The sequence below is a fragment of the Schistocerca cancellata genome, chromosome 11 (genome assembly GCF_023864275.1).
Source record: "Schistocerca cancellata isolate TAMUIC-IGC-003103 chromosome 11, iqSchCanc2.1, whole genome shotgun sequence".
NCBI classification, from domain to species: domain Eukaryota; kingdom Metazoa; phylum Arthropoda; class Insecta; order Orthoptera; family Acrididae; genus Schistocerca; species Schistocerca cancellata.
This window is the reverse complement of record NC_064636.1, coordinates 50,324,114-50,338,923: the sequence shown is the minus strand read 5'-3', so window position 1 is coordinate 50,338,923 and position 14,810 is coordinate 50,324,114. Positions and strand designations below refer to the sequence as shown.

At 41.3% G+C, this 14,810-nt stretch overlaps 1 protein-coding gene across 1 annotated transcript in view; it reads right to left on the bottom strand.

Annotated features, from left to right (window-relative positions):
- The window catches only part of LOC126108801 (uncharacterized), a 42,350-nt gene that overhangs the window by 4,510 nt on the left and 23,030 nt on the right, over positions 1 to 14,810 (bottom strand). Inside the window, 4 exon segments of the mRNA XM_049914165.1 lie at positions 3,533 to 3,664; positions 6,257 to 6,493; positions 8,405 to 8,566; positions 10,612 to 10,729. Of these exon segments, the coding sequence (XP_049770122.1) occupies positions 3,533 to 3,664; positions 6,257 to 6,493; positions 8,405 to 8,566; positions 10,612 to 10,729 (649 nt within the window).

Below are 14,810 nucleotides of genomic sequence, written 5' to 3'. Positions count from 1 at the left end.
CTCTAGGTTGCGGTTTATTGGTAGAACCCTGAAGTGATGCAGCCCTTCAACAAAGGAAATACCTTACAATACGTTAGTTTCTCCAGTCTTTGAGTACTGTTCATCTGTATGGGATCCTTACCAGTCTGGTCTGATTCAAGAGATTGAGAAGGTCCAAAGGAGAGCAGCAAGATTTGTGACTGGTACATTTAGCCATCACGAGAGTGTTACAAATCTCATTGAAAGTTTGAAGTGGGACACACTTGCAGATAGACAAGGTGCTAAACAGAAGGGGCTGCTCACTAAATTCCGAAATCCGATCTTTGCCGAGGATGTACAGCATATATTATTACCACCAACTTTCAAATTATGTAATGATCACCATTCAAAGATAAGGGAAATTAGAGCTTGTACTGAAGTGTTCAGACAGTTGTTTTTCCCTCGCGCAATCTGCGAGTGAAACAGAGAGGAGGAAATTTGACTTTGGCGCGAATTTTGCCCTCCGCCACACACCACTTTGTGGCTAGCGGAGTATGTATGTAGATATGTGGATGTAGATTACTGGTCAGTTTACCAGCTGCCACTGCTCCCAGTAGCACATTTTTACATCCACAGCTACATCTGTACTCTGCAAATCACCGTGAGGTGCATCACAGAGGGTACGTTCCATTGTACTGGTTATTAGAGTTTCTTCCCATTCCATTCACATATGGAACATGGGAAGAATGACTGAGTGTCTCTGTGTATGCAGTATTTATTTTGATCTTATCCTCATGATCCCTATGTGAGTGATACATAGCAGGCTGTAGTACACTGAATTTGCTATAATTTTCATGCGTATGGCACTGTGTTATGTATAATTATTTTTGTGTTACAAGAATTTGAATATTGCACCCAAAATTAACAACAGTAATAAATTTCCATCGGTAGGTGTATCTAGTTGCATTTTTCAACTGCTAATGTGCCATATGAAGTCATTGTGAGTGCATCAGTGCAAAAGTTTTTGGTGATGTCTTTACACCTTTTTCTACTGCGTGTGCAAATTTCAAAATAGGTAACTTGAGTGAACAAAGAATATGCATTAAGTTTTGTTTTATGCTCAGCAGAACTGCAGCTGAAACCCACCATGTGCTACATGATGGTTTTGGTGGGCAAGCAGGAAAATTTGAGTGTTTTAGTGATTTTAAGATGCCTAGGAGCCTGTACAGGATGACAAACTCTCTGCCCAGCTGTCATAATGCACAACTCCCAAAATGATCTTTCAAGCACACAAAGTGATCAAAAAGGATAAAATACAGATAGTACACGTTTAAAATTTCATACGAGGTGTGTCTAGCTGATGAATTGAACATGAGACAAATTGCAGCGAATTTCGTGCCTCATAAGTAGAAAGCACACCACTGAAGTAGAATGTACACCAGTGAGACTGTCTGGATCGGGTGCGCAGTCAAATGTAAACGGGGATTCGAGATGGTCCAAATTTCCTGCCCAGAGTCATAACTGCCAATGAATTGTGAGTGTGTAGTTATGATCCTGAAACAAAGTGGTAGACCCTACAAAGCCATGGCCCAAAGTTGTCACAAGGCATTGTGCAAGCTGGTGGTGTGCCCATAATGGTGTGGGCTGTGTTTACAAAGAATGGATTGGAACCTCTGGTCCAACTTAAATGATCATTGACTGGGAACGGTTATGTTCAGATACTTGGAGACAATTTTCATTCATGCACTTCACATTCCCATACAGCAATGTCACCAGGCGACACTTGTTCATGACTGGTTTGAAGAACATTGTAGACAATTTGAGCGAAATGACTGGCCCACCCAGATCGCCCGACACAATTCCCCTTGAACATTTATAGGACATGTAGTCAAGAGGTCAAGTCTGTGCACAAAATCCTGCACTGGCAACATTTTTGTGGCAACTAACGGTTTAGAGGCAGAGTGGCTCAATATATCTGCAGGGGACGTCGAATGACTTGTCGAGTCCGTACCGTGACGAGTTGCTGCAGTACACTAGACAAAAGGAGGCCCGTTATGATATTAGGAGGTATCCCGTGACTTTTGTCACCTCAGTATATTGTACACTACTGGCCATTAAAATTGCTACACCAAGAACAAATACAGATGATAAACGGGTATTCATTGGACAAATATATTATACTAGAACTGACATGTGACTACATTTTCACGCAATTTGGGTGCATAGATCCTGAGAAATCAGTACCCAGAACAACCACATCTGGCCGTAATAACGGCCTTGATATGCCTGGGCATTGAGTCAAACAGAGCTTGGGTGGCGTGTACAGGTACAGCTGCCCATGCAGCTTCAGCACAATACCACAGTTCAACAAGAGTAGTGACTGGCTTATTTTGACGAGCCAGTTGCTCATTTTCAATTGGTGAGAGATATGGAGAATGTGTTGGCCAGGGCAGGAGTCGAACATTTTCTGTATCCAGAAAGGCCCGTACAGGACCTGCAACATGTGGTCGTGCATTATCCTCCTGAAATGTAGGGTTTCGCAGGGATCGAATGAAGGGTAGAGCCACGGGTCATTACACATCTGAAATGTAACATCCACTGTTCAAAGTGCCGTCAATGCGAACAAGAGGTGACCGAGACATGTAACAAATGGCACCCCATACCATCATGCCGGGTGATAAGCCAGTATGGCGATGACAAATACACGCTTCCAATGTGTGTTCACTGCGATGTCGCCAAACACGGATGTGACCATCATGATGCTGTAAACAGAACCTTGATTCATCCGAAAAAATGACATTTTGCCATTCGTGCACCAAGGTTCGTCATTGAGTACACCATCGCAGGCGCTCCTCTTTCTGATACAGCGTGAAGGGTAACCGCAGCCACAGTCTCCGAGCTGATAGTTCATGCTGCTGCAAACGTTGTCAAACTGTTCGTGCACATGGTTGTTGTGTTGCAAACGTTCCCATATGTTAACTCAGGGATAGAGACGGGGCTGCACGATCAGTTACAGCTATGCGGATAAGATGCCTGTCATCTCGACTGCTAGTGATACGAGGCCGTCGGGCTCCAGCGCGGCGTTCCGTATTACCCTCCTGAACCCACTGATTCCATATTCTGCTAACAGTCATTGGATCTCGACCAACTCAAGCAGCAATGTCGCGATAAGATAAACCGCAATCGCGATGGGCTACAATGCGACCTTTAGCAAAGTCGGAAACGTGATGGTACGCGTTTCTCCTCCTTACACGAGGCATCACAACAACGTTTCACCAGGCAACGCCGGTCAGCTGCAGTTTGTGTATGAGAAATCGGTTGGAAACTTTCCTCATGTCAGCACGTTGTAGGTGTCGCCACCGGCGCCAATTGTGTGTGAATGCTCTGAAAAGCTAATCATTTGCATATCACTGCATCTTCTCCCTGTCGGTTAAATTTTGCATCTGTAGCACATCATGTATGTGGTGTAGCAATTTTAATGGCCAGTAGTGTATGTCATCTTTTACCTCCACTTAGCTTCTTACATACCGACACGTCTTTATCCTGCCGTTACCTTACCTGGCCTCGCACCCACTTTGCAGTAGTCGGCTGCCGCCCTGCACACGTCCTGCAGCTCATGGGATGCCGGGTGCCACGGCTGTGGCCCCGCGCTACTCAGTAGGCCCATCGCTGTACCCGCCGCGCAGATCACGCCCACGCCCTACTCCTGCCGAAGGGATGAAAACGGGACACTTTGTTCACTCGCTCACACACTGGGTCGAATAATGAGAGCCTTTGAGGATGTGGAAGGAGTCAAGGTGTGGCCACTGCTGCCTACTTTTATGAAATACATTGACAACAAATTATGACTGGCACTAAACTACTCATACAGAGTGCTGTAAAGAAAACTGTAAATTTAAGTTACATGGCCAAAGAAGCACTACACAATAATCCCACTGTTTCATAACTTACCACAAAAATAAATAAAATAATTATTTAAATAAAGAAAGAAAATAATACAAAACACCCAAATGTGGGAATCTGCACATAAAACTGACCCCAGTTTTCTAGCTGTGCATTTGCCTGGTCTGTAATTATTAACTTACATTAGATCTCCATTTTGCCATGGAGCACGTTCATTATCTGCTAAAATTGTTCCTTGACAGACAATAATTAATTACTTTATAGTGAAAAATGTCCTTTATGGGAAGCAAGCAAGATGAGTGCTGGATCACTATTACCCATGCCAAGTGCTTCACCCTGACCCGGGGTTACCTGAGTGGCCTCCCTTGCTACCTATATAATATTTCTGCAGTGCTTTCTGTGATGTCTCCTTCTGTTGCCCTAAGATTTGTCACTGCCAAGACAAACATTACTGTAGGTGTAAAAATAAGTTTTTGACTTTGAAGATTCTTTGCAAATTTACAGTTATTACAAGTCTGCAGTGGTGCAAAGATGGTTTTTCCTTTATGTAGTTTCCAATCAGATTTTAATAACCCAGTTCGAAAGTTCTTATCATTTCTAGACTCCTTGGATTTGAAAAACTATCAGTTACTTCTCTTGTTGCAACATAACATTTTAGTGTTAAACATGTTGAAGTAAACAGACTGACTGTTGCTGGAGTTATCACATTGTCATCAAATGATTAATTCTCACTGTTGCTCTTCATGAGTATCTCCACAATCTAAGCTTAGTGCTACACGTTATTTCCTTTGCAGAAGAGACGATGAACAAAACACTGTGATGCTAATCCAGATGAACAGTAAGGTGTAAAGTGTAGCTGAATGCAGCAAGGGGAGATCGCTACCCACAATGTGCCAGTACAGACCACAGCTGCCAAAACTGAAAAGCTACTGAGAAGGGGTGAAAAGTTCCGCTGTAATCTTACACTTGTCAGTAGCACTCAGATACCTGAGTGGTGATGCTCTACACTTGCCATTGGTGCTAAGAGGTCAGCAAGGACACCTAACTTGTCAATACCACTGTCCTTGAGACAGAGAAGTTGCTGTCCATGCATCAGCACGGCTTTAGAAAGCATCGCTCTTGCGAAACGCAACTCGCCCTTTTTTCACATGATATCTTGCGAACCGTGGATGAAGGGTATCAGACAGATGCCATATTCCTCGACTTCCGGAAAGCGTTTGACTCGGTGCCCCACTGCAGACTCCTAACTAAGGTACAAGCATATGGGATTGGTTCCCAAGTATGTGAGTGGCTCGAAGACTTCTTAAGTAATAGAATCCAGTACGGTGTCCTCGATGGTGAGTGTTCGTCGGAGGTGTGGGTATCATCTGGAGTGCCCCAGGGAAGTGTGGTAGGTCCGCTGTTGTTTTCTATCTACATAAATGGTCTTTTGGATAGGGTGGATAGCAATGTGCGGCTGTTTGCTGATGATGCTGTGGTGTATGGGAAGGTGTCGTCCTTGAGTGACTGTAGGAGGATACAAGATGACTTGGACAGGACTTGTGATTGGTGTAGAGAATGGCAGCTAACTCTAAATATAGATAAATGTAAATTAATGAAGATGAATAGGAAAAAGAATCCCGTAACGTTTGAATACTCCATTAGTAGTGTAGCGCTTGACACAGTCACGTCGATTAAATATTTGGGCGTACCATTTCAGAGCGATATGAAGTGGGAAAAGCTTGTAATGGCAGTTGTGGGCAAGGCGGATAGTCGTCTTCGGTTCATTGGTAGAATTTTGGGAAGATGTGGTTCATCCGTAAAGGAGACTGCTCGAGCAGTACACTAATACGACCTATTCTTCTGTACTGCTCGAGCATTTGGGATCCCTATCAGGTCGGATTGAGGGAGGATATAGAAGCAATTCAGAATCGGGCTGCTAGATTTGTTACTGGTAGGTTTGCTCATCACGTGAATGTTACGGAAATGCTTCAGGAACTCGGGTTGGAGTATCTAGAGGAAAGGAGGCATTCTTTTCGTGAATCGCTACTGAGGAAATTTAGAGAACCAGCATTTGAGGCTGACTGCAGTACAATTTTACTGCTACCAACTTACATTTCGTGGAAAGACCACAAAGATAAGATAAGGGAGATTAGGGTTCGTACAGAGGCATATAGGCAGTCATTTTTCCCTTGTGCTGTTTGGGAGTGGAACAGGGAGAGAAGATGCTAGTTGTGGTACGAGGTAGCCTCTGCCACGCACCGTATGGTGGATTGCGGAGTATGTATGTAGATGTACGCCATGCTTAAATTTGTCAACAATATACGGGGATCAGTGGAGCACAGCGAGTTAACTCATCAACAGCATTCAAAGGTTTAAGTCAAGCACAGCAAACTAAACTGATGTAGGGACACACCTTGAAGAATGGCAGGTGCTGCTGCAGTGTATCGTCTACGAGAGTGTCTCTGGTGTACGACAGCACCGTGTCCACCTTCACGCTGCCACTCTTCTCAATGATCTCTCGGAGCGGCTCGAGAGGGTACCCCGTGATGCCGATGAACCTCGCCTTGCCCTTTGCCACAAGTTCCTGCAGCACTGGAAGAGTCTCCTGGATAATTATGTCCAGGTTCAGAGCAAACTCCACATCGTGCACCTGGAATGTGAGAGGAGAAAATTTTTTGAGTTACTCACTGTGGTCAAATGTCATGTCATGGAAGGTTTCCACACTTATGCAGAAACACAACATAAATACTGGAACTTCCTAGCAGACTAAAACTGTGTGCCAGACCAGAACTGGAACCTGTTGCCTCTGTCTTTTGCTACCGAGCACTTGTCAATTGAGGTATCCAAGCACAAGTCGCAACCTGCCCTCGCAGGTTTATGAAATAGTTTTGCATAGTGGTGCTTCACGTCTGTATGCCAGACTGAGATTCATTGGAAGAATCCTAAGGAAATGCAACCCGAAAACAAAGGAAGTAGGTTACAGTATGCTTGTTCGCCCACTGCTTGAATACTGCTCAGCAGTGTGGGATCCGTACCAGATAGCGTTGATAGAAGATATTGAGAAGATCCAACGGAGAGCAGCGTGCTTCGTTACAGGATCATTTAGTAATCGCGAAAGCGTTACGGAGATGATAGATAAACTCCAGTGGAAGACTCTTCAGGAGAGACGCTCAGTAGCTCGGTACGGGCTTTTGTTAAAGTTTCGAGAACATACCTTCACCGAAGAGTCAAGCAGTATTTTGCTCCCTCCTATGTATATCTCGTGAAGAGACCGTGAGGATAAAATCAGAGAGATTAGAGCTCACACAGAGGCATACCGACAATCCTTCTTTCCACAAACAATACGAGACTGGAATAGAAGGGAGAACCGATAGAGGTACTCAAGGTACCCTCCGCCACACACCGTCAGGTGGCTTGCGGAGTATGGATGTAGATGTAATTTATTTAATGGAGGAAATGTTTGTATACACCACCAGATGCTGCATAAAGTTTATTAGAATTTGCAGTTTTGTTCTGTGATGTCACATTTTCTGTTACATTTCTGCACCAAATCTTGCCATAAATTACACATTTTTCACAGATCTTGAATATGAAGCATTAGTTAAACTGCATATTTGCATGGAATCCAAATAGAAACACGAAACAAACGCAATTGTTACATTCACATTTTTAGTATGATTTGCTGAGCTAAAGTTTAGAGAAATGAGATGTCACTAGATAAAGTTGTTATCTCTACTCCAATTTAAAAAATGGCTTCATTAATGTGCAAGGATAAATTTTTTGGTGATGAAACCAAGGTACAGATCCCTTCAGAACGTAGTGTAAAAGGAACTTTCTGTATCAGCAGCAAAGGTGGACATTGTCAAATCCTTGCCGTTGTGCTAAGGGCACTTTTTCTTCCACTTTTGAATATAAATTTTGAGTGGCTGATTTCACACTATAGTGAAGTGTTGACTGATTGGTGAAATGATGTCTCAGATAATTTAGAGTTATGACAGCACTTTCTTTTGAAAAACTTTCAACAGTGTGTGATTGCAAAGCTATTTCTCCTTTCCTGAGTAGACTTAATATGTTCAGCATAAACGTTTCTTTTCTCAGTAATGTAAATTAACCATGTAACACTTAGTTATATTTTTAGCTTTAGCATAACAGTAAAAAACAGTGACATAAAGAACACGTGGGAAGTACTTCAAAAGTAAGCTGTTCAAAAATAGCACTGAAATTGTCAAAAAATAACACTGAAATTGGCAAGAAAATAAAACAATTTTTCCTGTCCCTACATGCAAGTATTCTTACATCCGCTGCACGGAGTAGCCACGTGGTTTGAGGCGTCATATCACGGACTGTGTGGCCCCTCTCCGCTGGAGGTTTGAGTCCTCCCTTGGACATGGGTGTGTGTGTTGTTCTTAGCATAAGTTACTTTAAGTAGTGCGTAAGTCTAGGGACTGACTACCTAAGAAGTTTGGTCCCTTAGAAATTCACACACATATTTAATAATTCTCACACCCCAGGCTCTAACCATTCCTCCCATTGTTTCTAGCTGTAACATCGGAGAAATCACCTGTATGATGTCCACGTAGTCCAGTTGCAGCAGCTCGAGACTCTTCGCGACACTCTCTCTCGTCTTCTGTGCAGAGAAGTCGAACATGGTGCGTGGGTCCATCGTATAGCAGCCGACCTTGGTGGCGATATAGTATGCCTGCCGAGGGATGCCCTTCAGGGCCTGCAAAACAGGTAACAGTGGACAAATTTTAGGAACACTGTAGACACTGGTCAATCTACTCTTTTACCCAAAGCCGAGCATTTCCTGTAATTTCAAACATTTTTCAGTATGCAGCCAGGTGAAGTCTTCAATAACTACCAATATAATGGCAGGTGAAATCCCTATCATTTTTGACATGCAAATGTAATGAGAAAAAGCTATGGGAGGAAATTTTACAAATACTAAAGTGCACATTACAATCGCTCTCTTCTATTGCAAAGTTTGTCTAACTTCACCAAGCAACTTCTGTTTTACATCCTTTATTTCTCTGGGGAGGAAATATGTTATCATTTTTATTGTTGCTTGCAGACGCTTGTAACTGAGCAGGCTGGGGCTACCCCATTTGTTCTTGTAACACTCCCGATGCCGATGTAATTTTTTTGTTTTCTGACGTCTTTTCATTAGTAGTATGCATACGATAGCTACAGGAAATTACTAAATCCTTATTCAGGCATTATTTTATTAAACTTTGTTACTCACTTTATAATATACTGACAGCCAATGACAGCAGTACATTCAGTTCATATGAAAACATTTTATTTAATTAAATATTCCTAATTTACGATAACTGCATTTCAAACAAATTCCCATGATACTAAAATTGTTTATTCCAGATGAACATAACTCATTTAAAAGTCCTTATCTCCACTTTTTATTGTTTATTCCAGATGAACATAACTAATTTTAAAGTCCTTATCTCCACACTTTTCACCAAACGTTTTATTTTCTTCCGAAAATGTAATATTTCAGAAATTATTCCTATTCAAAATGTTGAAACCTCATAAGGTACTTCTTCTCAAAATCCAATGGCACAGTTGTGTAGCCTTGATTTTTCTGTTTTCAAAAATATTTATGTCACGTACATAGCCCGTTGATGAGTACACTGCCAAACATGACATCCTTCATTTCAATGACTGCTTCACAGCCTGTGCCATATGGATCCTTCACAACAACACCAGCTTTTCTGAACTGTGCAGGTGAGAACGTTCCCTGCAATACATCCTACATTCCGCAACCCTCCTGGCCTCAACCTTCATTAGTCACTGTCCTCACCCATCCAGAGCTTTCCCTGTTCCCATTCCAAGACTAGACAGCTGGCATTCCACCATTATACCGAGTCTGTTTACTTCTCTCCTTTTCCACTACTCTCCCCTCTCTCTGCTGCCCTCCATCTAACCTGCAGCATTTCACTGCCTGGCACCACTACCATACTATCCCTCCCTCTCCCCACCCCAGCCTCCTCCTTACTCCCACTGAGTCGCCACTCCCATCGTGCACTGGTGCTGCTGCTTGCAGTGTGGTTTCAGTTGCCTGAGACTGCAGTCGTATGTGTGTGTTGCGTTTGCAGTGTGTGTGTGTGTGTGTGTGTGTGTGTGTGTGTGTGTGTGTGTCATCTATTTTTAACGAAGGGCCTACTGGCCGAAAGCTTTATTTGTGACAGTCTTTTCGTTGTGCCTATCTGCGACTCAGCATCACCGCCACATGGTGAGTAGTAACTTTCCTTTTCATAATATTGTTGAGCTATCTATTTCACATTTGGAAACAAAAAGCCTATCAGTGACTATGTATGAAATTGAGAATTACTGAAAGGGGTTTTCTCAGTGGTTATTTGAAGAGTAGCTGGTTTTCATGATTTCATTTATATGTTGTTATAAATAATGTATGTACACAACTTTACCAAAAAATATACTTTAACTATCATATTAGCACTTGCAAATTCAGGGATGCTGGACTCCAGAATTGATCCAAAATACAACAGAGGTAATGTTTTCCATTACAGGGTGCAAATGATAATTGCTTAGAAAGTAACACAGTGGTGTAGGGGAAGTTATGATGAACTGTTGAATACAGGAGACTTGGGATCTATCAAGCTGGATAATAACCTCAATTTGGCTTACAAAAGCCACCTAATCTACAGCATATGCACGCTGCACAGACTCGAAAAAATGGCAATAGCAGCTTCCATCCTTGGTGAAAGGATTAGGCCTACTGCAACTCGACCTCACCTTGCCTAGAACTTCTTCAGACCTCCCGAGGCCGTAGAAGGGTGCCGTGTCGATGTAGTTGATGCCCTGCCGGATCGCCTCCCGCACTGCAGCAATCGCATCCTCTTCAGGGTAGTCCCTACAACAGCACATGTGCTGTCATTGCAGGTGAGCTGTCTCACCTCTGTGCATTAATACAGTCGGTCGTATTATAATATTATATAGGGTGTTTCAGGAAGATGAGTAAATATTTTAGTAGGCGGTAGTACACAGCAACTCTAGTAAAACATTCCATATGACACATTTCTGTTTTTCAGCTGGTTCAGATATAGCTGGCTTGTTGGGATGACTGCTTACTGAAATACCTGATACTAATTCCTATAAGAGTAGAAAATACACATTTCTAGTGAAGTATGTGATACACTAACTTTTATTATGTTGATATATACGCACTACTATTTTTCTTTCTGTTACACATATTAATAATTACTTAACCTCATTTGTAGTAATTTAAGGAAAGGCAGAAGATAAAGTTCATCTCGTTACTTATGCAACACTACAATTCTGTAAAAACTGAAAATTTATGAACAGATCCACCTGTTCAGTCAGTTCAATAGTTTCAAATCCACATACACAAAAATTTATTTATGTAATGCAATTTTTGTACAAGATACATAGAATTCTGAAATAGACATTTTCGGAGAATGTTGTATAACATCAATCATTCAAAATGTGAACATTTACATCATCTGCAAAGTATATGGTACTGCAAATAACATCATGGAGGGATATCAAATGGGGACAGCAGCTCTTCATATCAGTGTTAACATTATCACTGGATCAGATGGTATATTATAGACTTGGAAATAATATTTTGATTTTTTTAACTGCCCTGAACCAGAAAACAAACTCAAGAAAACTAGCCCTCCAGCAGGGAGGGTTCTCTTGTCAGTGACCCACCATACTGTTCTAAAAAGCTGAAGAATCACAAAATGGCTGGGACTGACAAATTAACAGTGGAATTGCTGAAATATGGTCATCATAAACTGCATGAGAAATTGTTACGTCTTATTCTTAAAATTTTGTGGGATGAAAAAATACAGGGTGAATGGATGGAATTAATCATTGACCCTATACACAAGAATGGAGTTAAACAAAATTGCAGGAATTACAGAGGAATTTCCCTACTGGTCACACCACATAAAGTATTTTCGTGCACAATATTGAAAAGATCACACCTTATACTGAGAAGTAATAATGGACTATCAAAATGAATCTACAACAGACAGAATATTTTGCAGCAAGTTCATCAATGAAACAGTACAGAATAAAACAAGGATGTCCATTACCTGTCCATTGACTTTTGGGGGGGGGGGGGGGGGGGTGTACAGTTCTGTACACAGAAAAATGGTTTGAGAAATCATGACAGAATACAGAATCCCTTAAAACATCATAAGTCTGGTCCAAATGTGTATGTAGAAGGCAGCAAGCTTAGAGACATCTTGTGCCTCATTATCTTCCACCCTGTCATTCAAAAAGAAGTAAGAGAAACCCGATAAGCAACTAATGGAAAAATGACAATCAACTAAATATAATAGCCTATGCTGATGGCACAGTGGTGGAACTGAAGTACTGTTCTAGAAACTAAATGCAACTATCATGAAAATATGTTTAAAAATTAATGAAGAAAATATAGAATAGAATATTTTTTTTAGAATAGAATATTTTTATTAGCCTTTCAGTAATTTTCATAAAATTGGCTTCGTCAAAGTTTACAGAGGGTTTTAGTTTCAGTAAGATATTCAGATAGTTACAGAAAGGGGAGAAAAGGAACTAAAGACCTTTTCTTCAGCATTATGTAAAACAATGTTTTATACAGTAATTAAATACACACATATGAAAAGAATCACAGTAAATAACTAGCTTATATAATATCAAAACATTTTCTTCATAACTTAGGTAAAACATATATTTTGATGATTAGTTTCTAAGAATTCTTCAGTTGTATAGAATTCGTTGTTTTTTAGCCAGGTTTGCAATGTATTCTTATATTTATTTAGTGTTACTGTACGAGCTGAGCATGGTAACTTATTGAAAAATTTTATGCTTAAGTACTTATAATTATTATGGACTACAGCAAGTCTTGTGGAAGGCAAGAACAGCAGGTGACTGTTTCTTGTACTGTGTGCACGCACATCACATCTCATGTTCAATTTTTTCAGATTTTCTCTGGCATATATTAGACAGTTATATATGTACATGCTTGGCACTGTCATTATGCCAAGAGATTTAAAATAATTTCTGCAGGACTCTCTGGGTGCTAACCCCTCCATGCACCTGATTGCTTTCTTCTGCCATCTGAAAATACATTCAGCCCCTGGGAAGTTACCCCAAAGCAATATTCCATATTGCAGTTGGGAATGAAAAAAAGCATAGTATGAGTGGAGTAGCAATTGCTTGCTCACACTGTTTCTTAATTTATACAATAAGAAAAGTACTCGTGCTAGTTTACTACATAGATAATTGGTGTGTCCTTCCCATGAGAGCTTTTGGTCTATGATTAGTCCAAGTAATTTCACTGTTTTGTTTTCATTTTTAGTTACTTTGAGATTAAATATTATTTCTTCTGTTTTTATTTGATTTATGTACAGCTGGTTAGCCTGACACTAGTAATTAGCCATTTGCATCATTTCTCTATTTCTGTCCAGTACACTCCGTAAGTTCTCTCCTGTACTTACTAATATCATATCGTCAGCATATAGTATGTTCTTACACGGTATGTAGAATAAAAGAACTTGCAAAGAGAAAACATGACTACATAACAGTGTGATGAACTCCATGTAGACTTTCAAGACATCAGATAACTCAGTGTTAATACAAATGACTGCAATAGAAGATGAGTCCAATATCATATTAGACTAAGGAAAGCACACAGTGTTTACTTTCCCCCCCAAAACCTTCTATCCTCCAAACTGAATCTCTACAACATAACCATCAGGCCAGAACTGGTGTATAGAGCAGAAACGTGAAGTGTGAGCAAAAGAGAAGGGCACCAACCCTGAATCTTTGAAAATAAAGTGTGTAGGATATTTTTTGGGCCAACTTTCGACCAAGCAATGAAAGGTATGTTTGCATACCCAATGAAGAACTAGTTAAGCTACGCAACAAACCTCTTAAAGCGAGGCATTTGAAAGAGTGTGCCGTGTCAGAATTGACCATGACAGAATAGTCAGTCATATACAGGGTGTTACAAAAAGATACGGTCAAACTTTCAGGAAACATTCCTCACACACAAATAAAGAAAAGATGTTACGTGGACATGTGTCCGGAAACGCTTAATTTCCATGTTAGAGCTCATTTTAGTTTCGTCGGTATGCACTCTACTTCCTCGATTCACCGCCAGTTGGCCCAATTGAAGGAAGGTAATGTTGACTTTGGTGCTTGTGTTGACATGCGACTCATTGCTCTACAGTACTAGCATCAAGCACATCAGTACGTAGCATCAACGGGTTAGTGTTCATCACGAACATGGTTTTGCAGTCAGTGCAATGTTTACAAATGCGGAGTTGGCAGATGCCCATTCGATGTATAGATTAGCACGGGGCAATAGCCGTGGCACAGTACGTTTGTATCGAGACAGATTTCCATAATGAAGGTGTCCCGACAGGAAGACGTTCGAAGCAATTGATTGGTGTCTTAGGGAGCACAGAACATTCTAGCCTACGACTCGCAACTGGGGATGACCTAGAATGATGAGGACACCTGCAATGGACGAGGCAATTCTTCGTACAGTTGACGATAACTCTAATGTCAGCGTCAGAGAAGTTGCTGCTGTACAAGGTAACGTTGACCACGTCACTGTATGGAGAGTGCTACGGGAGAACCAGTTGTTTGCGCACCATGTACAGCGTGTGCAGGCACTATCAGCAGCTGATTGGCCTCCACGGGTACACTTCTGCGAATGGTTCATCCGAAAATGTGTCAATCCTCATTTCAGTGCAAATGTTCTCTTTACGGATGAGGCTTCATTCCAACATGATCAAATTGTAAATTTTCACAATCAACATGTGTGGGCTGACGAGAATCCGCATGCAATTGTGCAATCACGTGATCAACACAGATTTTCTGTGAACGTTTGGGCAGGCATTGTTGGTGATGTCTCGATTGGGCCCCACGTTCTTCCACCTACGCTCAATGGAGCACATTATCACGATTTCATA